The sequence below is a fragment of the Drosophila novamexicana genome, unplaced genomic scaffold, assembly GCF_003285875.2.
Source record: "Drosophila novamexicana strain 15010-1031.04,08,12 unplaced genomic scaffold, DnovRS2.1 tig00000193-arrow-pilon, whole genome shotgun sequence".
NCBI lineage: Eukaryota > Metazoa > Arthropoda > Insecta > Diptera > Drosophilidae > Drosophila > Drosophila novamexicana.
Window position 1 is genome coordinate 9363758 of NW_020824787.1, and position 18723 is coordinate 9382480.

The following is an 18723-nucleotide window of genomic DNA, read 5'->3' on the forward strand; positions in this document are numbered from 1 at the left end:
ATATATATATATATATACATATAAAACTAACGTGATAATTGTTTGGATTGTAATTGAACTTTAAAAGTGGCGCGGCTGTAGCTATCGATAGGCAGATGTATTCTGTATTAGAAATCCTCCTCGATACTTATCGACCATAGAGTTGCTTTTTTTCTTAGTCTAACCAGAAATGGAATATGTGAACGGCAAGACAGCTGTTGAATGCAAAATGCGGTCACTCTGGCTCGAAGATGTTTTGATAAGAACGCGAATTTACATGGAAAGACGTAAAAATGGCCGAGACTTTGCCAATTAACAGCGTAAGTGCGTTGCCAATAGTAAAACAATCATTTCGCAAGACCATTTAATTGTCTAGGACTCTGGCACCGACGAGGAGGAAGAGGTTGAACCAAAGTTCAAGTACCAGCGCATTGGAAATGATCTCAGGAATATACTCAACACAGACGTGGTTACCTGCAGTGCCGTCCATTCAAAGGTAATCTCTGACTAGATATTCAACTATTTAGTGTTTCAACTAGCACGTCTGGCAGTTTCTTATATTTGGCACATTTCGGGGGCGAGTCTATCTGCTGGATCACCAGGGCAACTCTGTGGACTCGAACCTGAGCAGCGGCGATCGCCACACACACTCGGTGGCCGTTAATCACATTGATGTGGATCCTAAGGGTGAATATGTTGCCACCTGCTCCGATGACGGACGCGTGAGTCACTGAAAGCGTGTTTCTAAATTATAGGGGCTTCAATACTATTTTTATTTGCAATAATTACAGGTCAATATTACGGGCTTGTTCAGCTGTGAGAATAATCAGAACCTTAGTCATGGCAAGTTCATAAAAGTCGTTGCCCTGGACCCTGAAGTTAAATCGGGAGTGCGACGATTTATAGTGGGTGAGTATAACCTTTTGTTTCTTTATAGTGTATTAATGTGTAGCAAACTCACCATACCATAAAGCACAGAAAATGGTCTCTTAACAGGCAAGTTCGATGTGCTAGGTCCCAATTTGTTTCAACTAAATGCCCTCCTTTGGTTACCGCCCTTTTAATACCCAGTAATAGGAAATGACACATTACATATGAACCAAATCGTATCAATATAGAGTTACTATATCGTATAGCTGTATAGCTGAAAGGATCGATCGAATAAGAAGTTTTTGCAGGGAACACTGTTTGGGTTGTGTAGATATGTTCACGTAGCAATTATCAACTTTACTGTTTCATATTGCTGCAAGGGTATTGAGTCTTCGGAGTGCCCTTTATTTTTTTCCTATCCGTCGACAATCAGTTCAACAGTTCGAAAATATATCTAAAATAAACCCACATTTCCGTCAATTCAACTACTACGAGACTCGTCACAGAAATTGCGCTTAAATAAATCACAATATCTGTAAGAGTATTTAATCCAAAGACAAATATCTTTTTTGTTTGCCTTAAATAACGTGAATGTTTTACTCGATTTCAGGTGACGACAAGCTTACGCTTTACGAACGCAACCTACTCAAGAAGCTGAAACCTTGCGAATTGTGCACAGTTGAGGGAAGTGTTCTGGCTATCTGCTGGCAGGGCAATCTGGTTGCTTGGGCCAGTCACTTGGGAGTGCGTGTGTATGATCTAAGCGAGAAGTGCTCCCTGGGCCTTATGAAATGGGAGGTGCCGGCACAGGCACGACTCGAAAACTTTCGCTGCCATCTACGCTGGTCCAATTCCAATACGCTGCTCATCGGCTGGGTGGACACAATACGCATTTGTGTAATTCGTAAGCGCAATGCCATCGAAGCGTCCTCCAGCAATTTGCCTGGCTTTGTCGTGGACCCAGGTGCGCGTTATTATGATGCTGCTTGCCATTATAGTAACATGTTTAAACTTATTTTGCAGTCTCAACATTTCAAACCACATTTTATGTTTGTGGACTGGCGCCGCTGGCAGCCAGCCAGCTGGTTGTCCTGGGCTATCGCAAGGATCGCAGTCCCAACTATAAAGCTCTACGGCCAGTGCTGTGCGTCATTGAATACAAAATGAACACATGCGAGGAGGTGTGCACAGACAGCCTGACCTTACGCGGCTTCGAGGAGTATACGGTCAACGATTATAGTCTGGGTTGCATCATGGAGGAGAATCGCTACTACATTGTGGCGCCCAAGGATATTGTGGTGGCCAGCCTCATTGAAACAGATGATCGCGTCGAATGGCTTATCAAACACAAGTATGTAAACCAACTCTTATGTAGGGCATTTTAATCTTATCTGACCAAGACGGCATTCGTTAGCTAATTTAACGCATATACAAATGTGAGAAGCATAACTTTTTGGGTATAGAATGATTATTCCTACAACCTGACCATGTTTAGACTGTAAAATCATAGAAGACACATTATGAACTTTTACCCTTTTTGCAAGATAAGCCCTGGGCGGAGGGTATCCATTTCCGGCTTAGTATTTCCATAAAAACAACGGGTAAACTCTGATAGGTCTATGATACTGCTGCCATAGGAGCAATTTATTGAATACTTGCCTAAGAATATCTTAATCACAATACTTAGCTTATATCTTTGGTTATGGCAACTGGGAATAGTCAGTTAGGTATTAACTACACTACAATGCTGTCACAGCACTTGTCCGCTGGCTTTGTCCAGTCATAATAGTAGGAGACAAATACACGCTGGCCAGGACTCTCGTGGGTGCACAGCTTGCCAGCGTAAATGTCATGCATGTGCTGCGGGTTGCGCTTGTGCAGCACCAGATGATAGGATCGACACTTGCTTGGCGTGTAGGCGGTATCGAAGCGTGCATCATGCCATCGATAGACATGACGCAGTGGCGCCAACCATGTGCCCAGAGAAGCGTCTTCAGACCCATAGCTTGACAGTAAATGAGAATTGTTGACCACATTCTCGCATAGCTTGCGGGAGAGCAAATAGCCGCCGCCCAGTGCATAGTTTATGTAATTTTTGCTTATATAATAATTAGACTCGCGCCAGTGACCTTTCGTCTTAATCGTAGCGCGTCCATTGAAATAGCCCCAGTAGAGCTCTGGCAGCGGCTCATGTTCATAGTTCGGTCTGTTTCTCAAAAGCTTCCGGTCATAGGAGACAAGTTCGTTGAGTAGATTGTCCAGCTTCACATAGGTGTCATCGTCCACTTTAAGCAGGTATGAGAATTCATAGTGCCGGGTCAACGCGTCCAGCGACTGCATTAGCTTCTCCGTCAGATTCATATAGTCATCGTGCAGGCGCGGTAGCAGCAGCAAATCGTGATGCTGGCTCTGTTCATGCTCCAATTCGGCGCGCAACGTCGCTCCCATTTGCTGTGTGCCAATGGCAAACAGATGCTTCAACTTGATGTTGCGATGCACACGTGGCTGCTCCAACTGTGGCAGCTGCTTCTGCCAATTTATGTAGTGCTGCAGTCGTTGGGCCTGCGATGCAACCGTTTCCATTTGCAAATGCCCGCCGGCAGTGCTGTAACTGGGCAGGTAGATATACTCCTCGGGATAGTATGGTTGCTTTAGTGGCTGCCCCAGACGGAGCCAGGTCTCGCGCATCCCTTCACGTTGCTCGGCGTTGCCCGGCGCACTAAACACAAGTATCGCTAGAAATAAATCTGGATGTGGGTCAAGTTTGGCCACACCACTTCTCGGTGCCGGGCATTTGTCTACTATGGTCAGAATACGTGTAATAAAACTACCAAAGAAGAACGCTACTATTGCCGTAAAAAGCGTAACCAGGTTATTTAAGCGACGCATTTCTCAAAAATTACGTTTATTGCGATATTGAAATAAATAAAAGTTCTGCTCAATTCGTCGCGAATTTAGCAAACAGCTGAGCGATACTTTTGTCGGGTTATCGATTTATCGATACCAACTTCAGGTATCGCGGTAGTGCACTGTGGACAATTTATGCCTATTTTTTGGCAAATAGGAACTTGAATAAATAGCAAATGAAACTCTATATTTTGCGAACGGGTACTTTACCACCAATATTTGTTTTTTTCGCAGCAAATTTGAAGAGGCCTTGGAGATATGCACACATGGAGGTTCATTACCAATGCTCTCGGTAGCCAGGTAAGGAATAGGCTTTCAGATACTTCTTCATATATTGATACAATTTCATTCTTTAAAGACTGTATATAAACCACCTGTTGACGTTGAAGCAATACGAAGAGGCGGCCAAGCTATGCCTGCGAGTGCTGGGCAACAACAAAGCCCTGTGGGAGGAGGAGGTCTTCAAGTTTGTCAAGTGCCAGCAGCTGCGCTGCGTGAGCGCCTATTTACCCACGTCGGATGATTGTAAACTGGATCCGCATGTCTATGAAATGGTGCTCTATGAGTTCCTCAAGTTTGATGTGCATGGTTTTCTAAATTTAATCAAAGAGTGGCCGCCAAAGCTCTACGATGGCTTGGCCGTGATAAACGCCATACATGATCATTTTCGCAAACAGAATGCAAATGAGCTGCTCGAGGCCTTGGCCCTCCTCTACTCCTACCAAAGCGACTATGAGAGCGCTTTGCGCATGTATTTGAAGTAAGCAAAAGCTTACATTGCCATTCTTAGAAATATATTTACTATAACTTTCCCTTTGGTTAGGTTGCAGAACAAGGATGTATTTCTGCTAATCCGACGCTTTGAGCTATATGATGTCATCTCCAAATTAATCATTCCACTCATTCAACTAGATCGCGAACGTGCCTTTAAAATATTATTAGATAAGGACAAAATAAAGCCCGAAGTGGTTGTACATCAATTGGAACAAAATCAGGAATACCTCTACTGGGTAAGTGGGTACAGACCCTTGCAATATATTCACAATTAAACCTTGATTTTATTTCAGTACCTGGATGAGCTGGACAAGATTGACAATCAGGGCACATTCCACCCAAAGTTAGTTGCCCTGTATGCCAAATATGATCGGCCAAAACTTTTGCCATTTCTACGCCGCTCCAATGATTATGGAATACAAAATGCACTGGCGATATGCAAACGTGAAGAGTTTTATCCAGAAATGGTATACTTGCTGGCCCGAATGGGCAGCATCGTGGAGGCACTCAACATAATCATGCATAAAGTAAGTGTGTATATAAGATTTCCACAAATTATTTCACTTACCGACTCCCAATTTCAGATAAAAGACATTGAGATGGCAATTGAATTCTGCAAGGAGCATAATGATGATGATCTGTGGAACATACTCATTGATGAGTCCATCAAACAGCCAGAAATAGTAACGAAAGTGCTGGATGGCATTGTGGGCAAGTTTCTGTTATTTATTTATCAGTTTTATTCGACGAATTTAATGCGATTCTTTTATAGATTATGTCAATCCCGTGTTGGTAGTTAGCAAAATTAAATTGGGTCAGACAATACCGAATCTCCATCAATCTGTTGTCAAAATGCTGTGGCACTACAATATTGAGGAAGAAGTGAACACAATTGCACATCAAATCCAATTGACCGATTATTTTGACACTCAGGCCGAGGTAGTGGCTATGCAACGTCGCGGCCGCCTTGTCTCCTATGACAAAGTGTGTCCAAAATGCAGTCGTTCAGTGATAATAAAGGACACCGTTCCTCCCAATGGCCTTACTATATTTAACTGTGGCCACATATACCATAACAACTGCGTGATCGACAATCATTGCGACGTGTGCCTGGATTGGGATAGTATATTGGACGAGGACGATTAATAGGCAATGACAAATAAACGACAATTAATGGAAGTCTGAAAGCGGTTTATTACCATGTATTGAGCGACATTCAGCAACATTTTGTATCATGTTCATGCAAAGTATACATTTGGTAGCTTTTTGTTTATTTTAATTTATTTATTGATTTATTAAAAATTAATTAATGTGCAGTCTACTGGGCTTCATCTTTTGTTAACTAAAAGGAAAAGATAACCCTGCATAATGCCTTGCAACAGTTTGCCAAAAACACAAAATCTTGCATGAGAAACTTCCTGAGGACACCAAAAAAGGAATAGTCCTGAATGAAATACATATTCTGTATTATTAAGGCTATCTAGATTGATCTACAAAAGGACGTCAAAATCGTCCTTCAAATGGCTGAGATATATTTTAGTCGATTTTACGTTTTAGATGCAAGCATTTAATGGGTTCAGTGTATACAGCAGCAACAAAAAAAATTGACTGGTGGTGAGAAGAAAATAACAAAGAGAGAACCGCCCCACCCACCCAGCAGGCGATCATCATCACCCAAATTTTTAAGTTTAAAGTGTTGGTATTTACCCCCCTCACACCCAGCCCACTCCCGATTGATTTAATTGTTTAGGTACATATGGCGAATAGAAACTATAACATAGTGCATATATAGCGCATGTTGTATTGGATGAAAGAGGATGGGAGTGTTGTGGGGACACATGTTTCGTTGAGTAGGAGAGCTAGGATAGGGGGAGGGAGGGAGAGGGACTGGATAGGCTAGGGAAAGAGAGTAAAGTGTAAATTGCGGCTGCTCTTACATGGCACCTGGATCGAGTGAGAAGAGAGAACATTAGAAAAAAACTCAGTTAATTTTATTCATAAATATTATATCAATATTTATTACAAACTTACTCTCCCATTTTGCAATTGTATATACTCACTACTTTAATTCCTTGGTTGGGATCCGTACCTAGGACTTACACGAGTGGGTTCAGGCCGAGCACCTACCTAGTCCACCACAAGAGCTCTTGGGCTAGGTCAGTTTAATGTAGTATTTACAGAACAATTTTTTTTAATTTTTTGGCTAAAAATTGGATGAATCGAACCTGGGATAATCCACGAAATAACGTACCTAGCTTCTTCCTACTGCACTAGCGGAGGTTATGACAATGCATAATACAGTCTTCTGCTTAATAGGCTCGCGATGCCTTCGCAACCTTTTCTTTAAAAACTGCCAGCGGCCAGACTCGAACCTAGGACTGCGTCGTCAGAGGCCTCTTCAATGTTGTCTTATGTGCAGGAGATGAATATTAAGAATAGGAAGCGATGCAGCATTATAATGTTTGAAAATGCTTTCTGCAAAATATAAGATCCCGTTTAGAGAAAAAATAAGTGTCGGCTTATAAATTTTCATTTGGTATTTAAAATGAAAATTTTACGACGATTTCTCGATTTGTCACACCTACACAAAATGGATCCTTTCCAAAAGCTAAACAGTGGCCATTGGCATACAATCTTAATTCTGGAGCACATATATATTTTCCAAGTTACAAGACGGACATTGCACAAAAGCAATATATACTTGAGAACGATTAAAAATATACATCAAATGTGCATACATTTATCTATTACACCATTGCAACGAGATAAGTAAATAAAAACGTGGTCTTGTTTAGAAACTTACAATTTATGCATGACATATTGGCAATTGTTTCTCATTACAATTGTTTGTTTATTTCTTTTTTACCCCCAATACACACTGCAAACGGTAGTCAAATGCCCTTAGGCCTCAGTCTCAGACTGAAGCTTAGCCACATAGGCAGCCTTGTGGGCGGCGATCTTGGTCTTGCGCTCCTCATTCGTGAGTTTCTTGGCGTTCCACCTCTTCTTGGCAGGAGCCGACTTCTTAGCAGCGGCCTTCTTCTGGGTTGGATCGTTGCGGATGGCCTGGTGGGCTTTCTTGTAGATGTCCTCAATCTACATATGGATAAATGAGAAAGATTAATCTAGGGAATAAGTTATTGAAAATGTATTTTTTTTATATCAAATGTGCAACCGCAAACAGAAGGTTTAACCCATAGAAGAGGGATGAACTACGAACACGGGTTTCTGGATTTTACTGTGGTCCACTTTTGGCACAGCCAGCGTTGTAGGATACGAAACGCAGCAGTAATTTTGTAAATGGACGTCTACTTTTTTTAAGATTAATCTAGGGAATTTTATGTATATTTGTTCTTTATAACATGTGCAACCACAAACAGAAGGTTTAACCCATAGAAGAGGGATGAACTACGAACACGGGTTTCTGGATTTTACTGTGGTCCACTTTTGGCACAGCCAGCGTTGTAGGATACAAAACGCAGCAGTAATTTTGTAAATGGACGTCTACTATTTGTAAGATATATCTAAGGATAAAGCAACTTAAGGTAAATTTGTTCTTTATAACAATGTGCAACCGCAAACAGAAGGTTCAACCCATATGAGGGATGAACTACGAACACGGGTTTCTGGATTTTACTGTGGTCCACTTTTGGCACAGCCAGCGTTGTAGGTTACAAAACGCAGCAGTAATTTTGTAAATGGACGTGTACTTGTTTTTTTAGTGCGTTTGAAAAATTGTACTCACGTTGTCAGCACGGATGCCCAACTTGATGTAACGACTGAACTGACGCTTGAAAGCCTCCTCATCCTCCTCCTCCAAGGTACGCATATAGTCGGCCACATGCTGACCAAAGATATGGGCACGGTGCACATCGGCGTTGAAGCTCTTGGTCTCGGCAGAGTAGCCTGGGAAACGTTTCACCGAGTGGGGGATGTTCAGACCACCATCGACAGCACCCTTCATGGCGCCAAACACACGGGCACCAGTGGTGGTGCGTGCCAAGCCCACATCCAAGTAGCAACGGAATGCTCCTGGTCCCTCATCGACGGGCTCAACGTTGAATTCCTCACCGGTAACCTCGGTGCAGCCAGCGTACAACGAATCCAAACCCAACTTGTTGAGCAGACGACGTGCAACGAGAAGACCCGTGCAGTAGGCGGCGGCGTAGTTGGTCAAACCCACCTGTAATTATTGTTGTAAACATAAGTTTACATTTTTTATTTTATTATAATTTCAATAGACTTACCTGGATGCCATAGTTGGGTAGCTCATGCGAGTAGGCAGAGCAGACAACACGATCGCCCTCAATGCGAGCGTAAGCGATTTGAGCGGTGATGTCCTTGTTGGACAGACGCACAATCAAACGGTACTTGGGCGTGTTGTACTTATTCTTGTCCTGGAAAGTCAAACGCTTTCTGGCATAGTAATCAGTTTTGCCCTCACGGCGCCTACGGAATTTAACCTGGTAGCGCTTGAAGTACTGCTTGTTCTTGACTACCTTGACGAAACCCTGTTAAAAACGAAAAACACAAATTAATATTGATCATAGCTTTTGGCATGAACAGCACAATGCTAATCGCTCAATTAACATTGCATCAGTCACTACTTCTGTGTACATTTATAAAGGTTCACTAGCAAACACATTAATTGAGACGTTTGTTGTATTATTTAATTGATTGTGCTCACCATTTTTCACTTTTTAATGAAAATCAAACACCGACGTAAAATACGCGATGTCTTCACACGTAGGTGAAAAAGAAAAAGGAAGAAGCTGACAGGCCGCTCAGAAGCAGGGTCGTATTTTGCATCGTTGACATTTCGGGCGCAGCTAACTTAGCGTGGGATTTGAAAATGCGCCAGATGGCGCCACTGTGTAAATTTAATATACGCGCGAAAATGATCGTAATTTAAAAGACTAGAATATTTAAAAAACAGTATTACGTAGTGTATTATATTTAAGTAACAACGATTCTAAATGTATTTCGGGATTAGCTTCAAACTCCTTATCAGCATATTGACTGCCATAAAATCGTTCAATTTCTTGCTGAAGCTTCTGTAAATACACAAATTTTAAAGAATGTTTTCAATTGTCCAAATAATATTTACCATTACTTTTAGCCGAGCAGCTTCATCTGGCGCTGTGTGATCATATTCAGGATCCACATTTAAAAATAAATGTTGCTTAAAATGATATAGTGCAGTAACATCTTCACTTTGTAGAGTTAAAACTGTTTTGTTATCCTTCACGCTGCCTGCAATGCTCAGCTTACTGTCAATAAAGTACAAATCTAGCTCATTTTCAATCCTCGCACTTGCATTGCAAATTTCAGCGATTTGCTCTAAATTAAGGCTACCAGGCGCTGTTATTTTCTGTTTCATTTTCGGTTTTATTTTCGTTGCGCTTGGTTTGGCAAGCATGTCTGGCAATTGCTGTTTGTTATACAGATTTAGGGAGTAAAGTTGTCCACTGAATAGCGCCCGATATGTATTGCTGTGCTCCTTCAACTTCAATGGCAGTAAGATGGCACTGATTTGTGCATGCAGCTCCAGAAACGCCACGAGTTTAACCTCAAACTTAGGCAAACGCTCCTGGAACGCTTTATTAAGCGGTATTATAATTCTACAATTGCGGCTCAACAGCAACTCCGTGGGCACACGGTGGACGTGGGCATCATGGCCATGGTAAACGAGCAATTGCCAGTGGCTACTGTGAAGCAGTTTTTGACTACTGCGGAATGTCAATTGCAATATGGCATATATGTTATTGCTATCAAGTTGCGTCACTCGGGATGTATACAACAGCAGTGACTCAGCTCCAAAGACAGGCACTTGTCTACGAAACTCCAACGTTGCCTCCAAACTACTCTCGAAGCTAGTTTCATTGCGTGCAACGGCCACAAGCTGTTGTTTTTCGTGCTCACGCTGTATGGCTGCCAGAAGCTCAGCTGGCTGCCGCTCGTATTGCTGCAGAACTTGTGCATTACAACGCAGTTGCTCCATGGCTGCCGGCGTTAGATCGCTTAGCGCGCTTACATCTTCATCTGCCACTTGCTCAACGCTAAATGCGATCCGATAGAAAATGTTATTGTCGCTAAGGCACACCAGCTGCTCAATGTGTTGCACCCAGGTGCAAGCTTGCATGCCGGGCACTGGCTTGACACAGCGTTGCACCTGGCAATCATCTAGCACGGCATCATATTGAAATCTCAAGCGCACTAACTGCTCCCCATCTGTATAATAGAAGTCGCCGTTCTCGCTGGTGACATCGAAGTCCAACCACTCGCTGCCGGTGTAGTACATTTGGCGCTGTTTTATGCCCAGTAATTGGGACATGTACCAAATGTCCACGCTGCCGCAGCTCAGGTAAACCAAGCATAGATTATGTGAGGGCAGCAAATGCATAAACTTAACAGATGTGGGATATATACATAGAAGCTCAATGTGGTATGCCTGCTCCGACTCCGCATCCGCATTCGCATCGTCAACTGCATCTTCATCCCGTGGCGTTAGCACAAATACGTGGCCCGCAATACTGAATATATGTATCTGCTTTGCCACTGCGCCAAAGAGGCACTGCATGAATTGCTCATGCTGTTTGGCAACAGTTATCGTTAGCAGTGTATAGGAATCGTTCTGCCAATCGCATTGGAATATATTCTGCTCATCGTAGGTTATGTCGTAGCAGTTCTGCAGGGTGGTCTCTCCCTTGCTCAGACTGGGTAAATCAACGTAGACCTGCAACAGCAACTGCTGCGTATCCTCGTCGTGGCGTATCACGCTGAATCCTTCATGAGTTCGCGCAAATGCACGCACACCCTTCAGCCAGGAGATTAGGTGCAGCGATTTGATGGAGCCAAAACAATGAACTCGTCCGTCCGACATTAGCAACAGGGTGTTGTACTCCAGCATGTGAATGCTACGCAGATGATTACCCTTGGGCAATGGAATGCGTACTTTCGTCATTTCCATTCTGTTTGTTTTCTTCGATCTCTTAAAGCGATAATTCAGCAGATAATACTCGTTCCATGTGACGAAAACAGTCTTTGTTTTGTTGTTGCTGGATGAAGAGTGACTTATTAGACCACACGGCTGAAACAGTGTATCATCGTCGATAGACCAGAGAGCATCATCGTCGTCTTCCACAATCCCAGGCTCATTAGGTTCGTCTATTTCCATCATTTTCCAAATACGAGCCACATATATTCAAATGCAATGAACTGATAATGCTATATAGCCAATGTGACCAAACTTCACAAAATAAAATGGCACAATCGTGACCACTCCTAAATTAAACTAAAATCCTCTTAAATAAATACTAAATACTGTACAATGCCTTATATTTACATTTTTAAGATACGCTGTCTGTGTGATTGCTCATCTCTAGTTGCACCGTCCACTTCGGTAGCGTAACGATAGAGACAATTTTAAAAGTAATTTACCTGGAGGTTTTCAACATAACACTTTTTGGCATCTAGTAAAAATGACTTTAATGATGCGCCTGTGTAGGCGTAGCTATGCGACAAAACTGAAAGATCACCAGGTGACAATGATGGCCCGTGGTTTGCCCAAGCGGGAATCGCTGCCTGGCGTCCAGAACATAATAGTGGTAGCCTCTGGCAAGGGCGGTGTGGGCAAAAGTACTGTGGCAGGTCAGCGGGTCATATCTTAGGGATAAAAAAAAGTTGAGACAAGAACCAAATTTATTGCAGCAAATTTCGCCTGCAGTTTGGCCAAGTTGGGAGTGCGTGTTGGGCTGTTGGATGGCGACATTTTTGGACCAAGCATACCATTGCTGATGAACGTGCACAGTGAGCCGCTGATCAATGAGAAGAATCTAATGTTACCGCCACAGAACTATAATGTCAAGTGCCTGTCGATGGGCATGCTAACGCCACCTGATGGTGCCATTATTTGGCGCGGTCCGCTGGTCATGTCAGCCGTGCAGCGTCTACTCAAGGGCGCCGAGTGGAGTCCATTGGATGTGCTGGTCATTGATACGCCGCCCGGCACTGGAGATGTGCATCTCTCACTGACACAGCTTGCACCAATCACAGGCGTCATATTAGTCAGCACCCCGCACAAAGCGGCAGTGGATGTGACAGTCCGTGGTGCTGAAATGTATCAAAAACTGAAGGTGCCTATCCTTGGCCTAGTTGAGAATATGCGCTACTCCATCTGTGACAATTGCAATCATCGCATCGAATTCTTCAAGAAACAAGCGGAAGCTCCACACAAGAGGCTGCCAAAGACTCTCATTTCGTTGCCTCTAGACTCACATATTGCAGATTGCGGCGAAACGGGCGTACCCGTTGTGATTAAAAATCCAGACTCTGAACATGCAAAGCTCTTTAGTCAGCTTGCGAGTCATATATGGAGTATATTGCAAGAGAATCAAAAAACAAATGAAGCAAAGAACGAGACGAAAAGTAATACTTAGCGAGTTCAATTAGACGCTAATTAATAATTTAGGCAAGCATGTTGCTGAAGAATCACAGTAATATTTTAAGTTTTATCATTCTTGATGAATATAAGTGTGCCAAGTTTGCTGGCCTTTCCGTACTTTCACGTACTTAATGGGGTCAATAAAAATTGTAATTAAATCCTGATCTTAAGGAATCGTGTAACGAGAGGAAACATAACACGCGCTCAAATCGATATGAAAGTAGTTATATTTATTTATGTTTCTTCAGTTTCTTCATCTTTTTTAAGGCTTTTCGATGTGCGTATTTCTCCGTACGCTTTATCACCTCTTTGTACTTCCGTTTGTTAAACTTTTGAAACGCCTCGTCCTCAAGCAGTTCATCCACCAGTGACTTTTTGGTCTTGCGCGTATGCCGCTCGCTATAATGATCAAGTGGCGAGTGCTGGACTGTGCCGATTTGGAAGTACTTGGGCAGCACCTTAAGGTCGTTCTTCTTATAGAAATGCTTGGGATCCAGCACAGAACGCATTTGTATAATCTTTAGTTCATTGCGCATCTCATCAGTGACCTCTGTCGCAGGCAAATCAAACCAGCCGCTGCCCTTCGTCTTTGTTCGCTCCGCCTGTTCGTATAAAAATTTGTTTATGCATGGAAAGCTCAGATGTTATTTAAATATTTGGCATGGATGAGCACTCAGATTACTAAAGACGTCGTCAATGTGGCAACAAACCTGCCTCAGCTACTGCTGTGTGTTTTGGGCGACAATAGCACTGTTTCAATAAAAAAAGGATTGTACGCCCAAGCCTAAATCATTTGTCTTGACTTAATGACAAATAACAGTCTAGCATTAAATGGCATTGCTGTTCCGTTGGCCTTACAGCAACCGCTACATGCTCTGAGCTAGCCGCTAAGATTACAACGAACGAAACTGTGTGCTATTGTCTGTGAGTGAGTCTCTGGTTACACAGCAGTCGCCTCGAGCAGCAGGTGCGTGCGCTTGCCGCGCCCATTGGCGCAGCTTCGGTTGTCGAATATGTCATCACAGATGCTCAGCTTATGATCCACGCCAAAGGTGTTGAAAAACTTACTCTGTTCAGTATGGGCTGCTTGCGTCTGGAGACTGTGGGCAGGGCTTTCAGCTGCTCAATGCCGTTTAATTGTTTAGTTTTTTGCATATCCTTTTCCAAATTAGCTTTCCGTACATTCACATCTTCGCCAATCTCGTTGTCTATTTCTGTTGTGATGCGTTGACGTTTTTGCAGTTTGTGTGTACCCGCGTTGTGTGATGCCTCGTTAACCCTCTCAGCAACTTCATTCAGCTGTATCGCCACCCCGGATGGCACTCGTTTTGCCGTCTCCTGTGTGGCGGCGGCGGCAACTACTTTGCTAACATCCTTGCAGTTTATCTTGACGCCAAATAATTCCATTTCACCAGCTTCTTGCTCATCGTCTTCTTCGCTGTCCTCCTGTGGACGATTTTCAAAAATGCCATTGTACAATGGAGCGGAGTACTGTATATTGTCTGCACTAAACAATTGCTGGTCGCCATTTGTGTCCAACGTAAATAACGAAGCCATTCTATCTGGTTTTATAGCACGAAAAACAAAAACGTGCAGCTCATTCGGCGTTGACTTGTACAGCTGCCGGTTCGTTGTGAATGACACTATGGTAATAATCGCAAACATAAGCAAAATTTGGTCACACTGGATCTGCCACACGTGTTTTGATTTCAGCTGCAGACGTACGTTAGCAAAATAGTTTTGAAAATAAATAAAATAGCTAACTATAATGCCAGTTTCCATTAACACATTATTCGTAGAGTATTTTGGTTGCTGTTTCATTTATAAAACGTAGAAATACAGGTTAAACTCGGCAAATAAGCGCAGTTAACTATCTAGTTAATTTGGCCTTTGTCGAACGTGTAATTGCGTATTATTAGGAAATACTCTTTTAAATTTAGATACGGTAGTGTTTCGCGCAATGTCTGTCTACAGCAGCAAAACGACCAATACGTCCATATTGAAGTCCTTTTCCAGCGCAGATCGTGAGCGCGTCAAGACAGCGGCTCTTAACAAGGTGCGCTTTGTAACGCCCAAGGAAAAGGGCATCGTTGAATCGGTGCGTGTCGCTTTAGAGGAAAATAACTTCCATTTGATTCAGGAGTTCACATACTTTCTGTGCGAGGCTGATCTTAGTGTAAGTAAATAACATAATATATGCATATGCTTTTCTTATTTATGTTTTCATTTACAGGATGATGAGGTTGTTCAAATCATGAAGGATGCGCGCAAAATCGTGCACAGCCTGACACCGGAATTTGCCAATCTAGTTGAGGCACTACTCTCACTTAACTGGAAGAAGTACAGCTCGGACGCCATTCAGGCCTATACAGAATTCAGCGTCGATGTTATGATTGCCCACAATTCGTATATACATATTGGCATTGGCAAATTAATATTAAATTGGATACCTAATGATCAAGAATCGGCGGAATGGCTCAATGGTTGCCCCTCGGAACGTGTACGAGCTGAACTGGAAACTGTGCACAGTTTACTCAATCGCATTCTCACCGCTGTGCCCATGAGCTTTGATGTGGTCATCGATACGATCGCCTCTAAGTTTCCATACTTTAAAAAGCCAGCTCATGTCACAGCTGGCTATTTGCACAATGTACTGTGGCTCATGGAATACAAGCCGGTATTCGAAGAGTTGTTAGTGCAGCTGGTTCTGCAGAAGTAAGTTCTCATTTCAAATTATTCCATTGGCACGCAATTTACTCTTTTTTTTAAATCTTTAATAGGCTGCTGGTGCTGGACGTTAATGCACCACGAGATGAAATCGAAGCACTTAAGGAGGACACTGATGACGAAGATGATAAAATGGAAGAGCAAGCAATTTTTCAAATGGATGATCTAAACGCACCGCCCAAACCGCCACAATCTCTAGAACATCCAATAGGCCAAATGCTGGACATATGCCTACTGAAGCTTTTCAAATTCCTGGATGATAAATGCCGTCCGAGGCCCGATTGCACCGATGATCAGCGTATAGCCAAAAGTCGCTTCTTTAAGACGCTAGTCCACATATTCGAAGAGGTGTTGCTGCCCAGCCATAACACTCACCACGTTCAGTTCGTCATCTTTTATGCGTGCAGCATTCGCCCAGCATATACAGAGATCTTTCTCAGCACTCTGTGGCATAAGGTGCAGAATCCCAATGTTTCCTCGATCATTCGCCACGCAGCTGTTAGCTACATAGCCAGTTTTTTGGCACGTGCCAAATTTGTGCCTCTGAGGTAAGTTTGCTTTAGATTTAGTTGTGAGAACCAAATTAAAGTTTTTAATTAATTCCAGCACAATCACCTACTATCTTAAGGAGTTGAGCAATTGGGCAAACAACTACATAAATGACTCCGATGAGTTTAGCAGCAAAAACTGTTCGCTCAAAGCGAACATGGTTTTCTTCTCTGTTTGCCAGGCCATCTTTTATTTAATCGCGTTTCGCGCGCGTGATTTGACAATCAATCAAAAGAGTATGCAATTGTAAAAGCAAGCGCTTCCTGCGATTTTACTTATCTTTATTTATCTTGCTTCCTAGATTTGGCTTTGCTGAATACCCTGCAGCTGTCACGGCTGGCCATGTGCCATTTTAATCCGTTACGCTACTGCCTTCCACCGGTGGCCACGGCATTTGCGGGCGTCACACGTACCCACCAATTGGCGTATTGTCACACTGTGCTGGAGCGCAATGCACGTCGCAAGCTGGCCACCATCTATGGCCATGACAAGCTGATGCCGGAGGAAACACTCGAAACTTTCTTCCCTTTTGATCCATACATTCTACCACTGTAAGTCTTAAAAACAGTTACTATATGGGATCGGCTTTAATTCTGATTAATCTTTGCAGTTCAAACAAATTTATAGAGCCGAGTTATCTAGTCTATAAGGTGCATGAACTGGAGGAGACAGCGGATTGTGTAATAGCAGAGACTATACGTCGCAAGCGTGGCGATTCGGAAATGATTGAAGAGGATGACTTCATACTGGCAGATAAGCGGCAGAAGCTAAGCGATCTGTCCAAGAGTCAGCAATTTGACAAACAGTTTTACTATGGAGCTTCGCCTGGGTTTAACCAATAAAATGTGGGGACGTAGATGTAATAGTAATTGATATTTATGAAATATAGACTTATATTACTGAAGCTCATAAGATAAGTGCATTGGCGGAGGCATTCTTGTGCCGCTCGGCGCGCATATGGTCAAGTCTGTGGCCCGAGGTTCGAAACGTTTCACTGCAAATTTCACATTTAAAGGGTCGTTCGCCGGTGTGCAAACGCAGATGCAACTGCAGCGACGTTTTGGAGGCATAGCACTTGCCGCACACCTGGCAATTGACTGTGCCACGCTGAGGCTGGTGCGTCTTCAGATGCCTGACCAAAGTGGAATTTAGAGTAAAGTGTTTTTGGCACACTTGACAAACGTGTAACTTGAGCTTTGAGTGTGTTAGCAGATGACGCGCCAAATCGTTGGGTTTCTTAAAGTTTTTGCCACATTGCAGGCAACTATGTTTCAGTTGCTTCGTGTCCAGTAAACGCCTCAAATGTAACAGCATGTGGGTGCGACAATTGAACTTGCGTTTGAATTGCTTTTCACAGTAAACGCACTTGTAGCTGCGCTGTGTCATAACTGGCTGCGGCACCAGCTGTATGAGTTTAGCCACCTGTGCATCGGCTTCATGTTTCTCGTGTGCATCACGGGCAGATTTCGATTGGAAGGTTCGCTTACACTGAGCGCAACTGTAAACCAAATCCGGGTGTGCTTGAGCCAGGTGTTTGTGCAACAGATTTTTGGAGCCGTAACTGGTGGTGCACTCGCTGCAGGCGTGCCTTTTCAGTGTAGCATGCAAGCGCTTGTAATGCTCATTTAGCTTGGTCTGGGTGGCAAAACGCTTCAGACAGCGGCTGCATTGGTATGGCGTCTCTTTGGTGTGCGAACGACGATGCCTGGCGAGCAGCAAGTATTTGTTGCTTATGTCTAAAACACAGACACTTCTTAATTACTAAACTTACCTTATGAGCTCATAGCTTTTACTGAACTCCTTGGCACAATATTCACATACATAGTAGCACCTACTCGGCTTCTGTCGCAGTATGCGCTGCGTGGTCAGCATGTGCACGACACCATTTGGGTTAAGCCTATCTCTGAGCTGTACCACATCGCAATCTGCTTTCTCCTCAAGCGTAGCTTGAACATCTGCTTGCTCCTGCGGAGCGCCTGGTATATCTTGGCCTTTAGTTATATTGTCTGTTGTGTGACTGGTTTGCAGCAGTCTTAAAGCAGCCAGCGCAAGTTGCGCCACCTCGGAATCATCGCTTCCCTTTGCAGCATCGTGTTTATTGCGTATGTGACGCTGCAGTGAGCTTTTTTGTGAGAACCGACTGGAGCAGCTATCGCACTGCAAATATTTATTACACACATTTAAAAATCAAGCTGGGCTTCCAAGCACATGGCAAGACTTACTGGAAATGCTTTCTCTGTGCTGTGCACAACCAGATGGCGACGCAGTAGTGCTGGTTTGGAGAAGCACTTGCCGCAAGTGTTACAACTGTTGACAATTTTAACTTTTGCAAAATTTTCCATTTTTCATTTCACACTTTTTTTCCGATAAACATGTGCGTCTCAATAACTGGCAAGAAGAAGCACAGCGATCACAGCTGTTCTCTTTGCTGCTTCACCCGGTTCGCCGATTTCTTCAGTCAAATTCACCCCGAT

At 43.3% G+C, this 18723-nt stretch overlaps 8 protein-coding genes and 1 non-coding gene across 10 annotated transcripts; 3 read left to right on the forward strand and 6 right to left on the reverse strand.

Moving 5' to 3' along the window:
• Positions 1–202: 202 nt before the first annotated feature.
• Positions 203–5844, forward strand: LOC115758822 (vacuolar protein sorting-associated protein 41 homolog). The gene is made up of 12 exons (XM_030699599.1): positions 203–299; positions 356–475; positions 531–701; positions 771–888; positions 1460–1813; positions 1873–2200; positions 3991–4056; positions 4115–4516; positions 4580–4766; positions 4824–5057; positions 5115–5241; positions 5303–5844. Exons 1-12 carry the CDS (start codon positions 273–275, stop codon positions 5674–5676), a joined length of 2508 nt encoding a protein of 835 aa, XP_030555459.1. The 5' UTR covers positions 203–272; the 3' UTR covers positions 5677–5844.
• LOC115758824 (beta-1,3-galactosyltransferase 6) lies at positions 2482–3783 on the reverse strand. Its single transcript, XM_030699600.1, has one exon. The coding sequence runs from the start codon at positions 3736–3738 to the stop codon at positions 2584–2586; it is 1155 nt and encodes a 384-aa protein (XP_030555460.1). The 5' UTR covers positions 3739–3783; the 3' UTR covers positions 2482–2583.
• Positions 5845–7315: 1471 nt separating the features above from the next.
• On the reverse strand, positions 7316–9299 carry LOC115758838 (60S ribosomal protein L5). The gene is made up of 4 exons (XM_030699619.1): positions 9218–9299; positions 8778–9041; positions 8276–8713; positions 7316–7626 (listed from the first exon to the last, which is right to left on the reverse strand). The coding sequence occupies exons 1-4, from the start codon at positions 9218–9220 to the stop codon at positions 7432–7434; spliced, it is 900 nt and encodes a 299-aa protein (XP_030555479.1). The 5' UTR covers positions 9221–9299; the 3' UTR covers positions 7316–7431.
• A 92-nt stretch (positions 9300–9391) lies between these two features.
• On the reverse strand, positions 9392–11722 carry LOC115758834. 2 transcript variants are annotated; one of them, XM_030699615.1, is made up of 2 exons: positions 9644–11722; positions 9392–9584 (listed from the first exon to the last, which is right to left on the reverse strand). In XM_030699615.1, the coding sequence occupies exons 1-2, from the start codon at positions 11708–11710 to the stop codon at positions 9456–9458; spliced, it is 2196 nt and encodes a 731-aa protein (XP_030555475.1). In that variant the 5' UTR covers positions 11711–11722; the 3' UTR covers positions 9392–9455. The 2 variants fall into 2 exon arrangements, with proteins under 2 accessions (XP_030555475.1, XP_030555473.1); XM_030699613.1 differs by having other exon boundaries at positions 9638–11722.
• Positions 11723–11984: 262 nt separating this feature from the next.
• Positions 11985–12989, forward strand: LOC115758839 (iron-sulfur protein NUBPL). The gene is made up of 2 exons (XM_030699620.1): positions 11985–12180; positions 12241–12989. Exons 1-2 carry the CDS (start codon positions 12012–12014, stop codon positions 12966–12968), a joined length of 897 nt encoding a protein of 298 aa, XP_030555480.1. The 5' UTR covers positions 11985–12011; the 3' UTR covers positions 12969–12989.
• Positions 12990–13122: 133 nt separating this feature from the next.
• LOC115758837 (deoxynucleotidyltransferase terminal-interacting protein 2) lies at positions 13123–14900 on the reverse strand. The gene is made up of 2 exons (XM_030699618.1): positions 14042–14900; positions 13123–13575 (listed from the first exon to the last, which is right to left on the reverse strand). The coding sequence occupies exons 1-2, from the start codon at positions 14792–14794 to the stop codon at positions 13204–13206; spliced, it is 1125 nt and encodes a 374-aa protein (XP_030555478.1). The 5' UTR covers positions 14795–14900; the 3' UTR covers positions 13123–13203.
• Positions 13642–13938, reverse strand: LOC115759370. The gene has a single exon (XR_004017527.1). It is a non-coding gene; the product is annotated as a small nucleolar RNA U85 (small nucleolar RNA).
• A 26-nt stretch (positions 14901–14926) lies between the features above and the next one.
• On the forward strand, positions 14927–17153 carry LOC115758835 (RNA polymerase I-specific transcription initiation factor RRN3). The gene is made up of 6 exons (XM_030699616.1): positions 14927–15149; positions 15207–15688; positions 15754–16248; positions 16307–16485; positions 16551–16800; positions 16860–17153. Exons 1-6 carry the CDS (start codon positions 14934–14936, stop codon positions 17089–17091), a joined length of 1854 nt encoding a protein of 617 aa, XP_030555476.1. The 5' UTR covers positions 14927–14933; the 3' UTR covers positions 17092–17153.
• LOC115758836 (zinc finger protein 84-like) lies at positions 17144–18692 on the reverse strand. Its single transcript, XM_030699617.1, has 3 exons — positions 18472–18692; positions 18021–18406; positions 17144–17954 (listed from the first exon to the last, which is right to left on the reverse strand). The coding sequence occupies exons 1-3, from the start codon at positions 18589–18591 to the stop codon at positions 17156–17158; spliced, it is 1305 nt and encodes a 434-aa protein (XP_030555477.1). The 5' UTR covers positions 18592–18692; the 3' UTR covers positions 17144–17155.
• Between the last annotated feature and the right edge of the window lie 31 nt (positions 18693–18723).

Bases quoted from the DNA above. Each gene is read 5' to 3' on its own strand.
- LOC115758822 (XM_030699599.1), top strand. From the start codon at position 273: ATGGCCGAGACTTTGCCAATTAACAGC. The intron at 702-770 runs GTGAGTCACTGA...CAATAATTACAG, and splicing joins CCTGCTCCGATGACGGACGC to GTCAATATTACGGGCTTGTT. The intron at 2,201-3,990 runs GTATGTAAACCA...TTTTTTTCGCAG, and splicing joins GAATGGCTTATCAAACACAA to CAAATTTGAAGAGGCCTTGG.
- LOC115758824 (XM_030699600.1), bottom strand. From the start codon at position 3,738: ATGCGTCGCTTAAATAACCTGGTTACGCTTTTTACGGCAATAGTAGCG.
- LOC115758838 (XM_030699619.1), bottom strand. The intron at 8,714-8,777 runs GTAAGTCTATTG...CAATAATTACAG, and splicing joins TACCCAACTATGGCATCCAG to GTGGGTTTGACCAACTACGC. The intron at 7,627-8,275 runs GTGAGTACAATT...ATCCATATGTAG, and splicing joins TGGGCATCCGTGCTGACAAC to ATTGAGGACATCTACAAGAA.
- LOC115758834 (XM_030699613.1), bottom strand. From the start codon at position 11,710: ATGATGGAAATAGACGAACCTAATGAGCCTGGGATTGTGGAAGACGAC. The intron at 9,585-9,637 runs GTAAATATTATT...GTGTATTTACAG, and splicing joins CTGCTCGGCTAAAAGTAATG to AAGCTTCAGCAAGAAATTGA.
- LOC115758839 (XM_030699620.1), top strand. From the start codon at position 12,012: ATGACTTTAATGATGCGCCTGTGTAGGCGTAGCTATGCGACAAAACTG. The intron at 12,181-12,240 runs GTCAGCGGGTCA...AATTTATTGCAG, and splicing joins GGGCAAAAGTACTGTGGCAG to CAAATTTCGCCTGCAGTTTG.
- LOC115758837 (XM_030699618.1), bottom strand. From the start codon at position 14,794: ATGAAACAGCAACCAAAATACTCTACGAATAATGTGTTAATGGAAACT. The intron at 13,576-14,041 runs GTAAGTTTTTCA...TTATACGAACAG, and splicing joins AGCAGCCCATACTGAACAGA to GCGGAGCGAACAAAGACGAA.
- LOC115758835 (XM_030699616.1), top strand. From the start codon at position 14,934: ATGTCTGTCTACAGCAGCAAAACGACCAATACGTCCATATTGAAGTCC. The intron at 15,689-15,753 runs GTAAGTTCTCAT...AATCTTTAATAG, and splicing joins GTGCAGCTGGTTCTGCAGAA to GCTGCTGGTGCTGGACGTTA. The intron at 16,801-16,859 runs GTAAGTCTTAAA...TAATCTTTGCAG, and splicing joins GATCCATACATTCTACCACT to TTCAAACAAATTTATAGAGC.
- LOC115758836 (XM_030699617.1), bottom strand. From the start codon at position 18,591: ATGGAAAATTTTGCAAAAGTTAAAATTGTCAACAGTTGTAACACTTGC. The intron at 18,407-18,471 runs GTAAGTCTTGCC...AAATATTTGCAG, and splicing joins GCACAGAGAAAGCATTTCCA to TGCGATAGCTGCTCCAGTCG. The intron at 17,955-18,020 runs GTAAGTTTAGTA...GCTGCTCGCCAG, and splicing joins AAAAGCTATGAGCTCATAAG to GCATCGTCGTTCGCACACCA.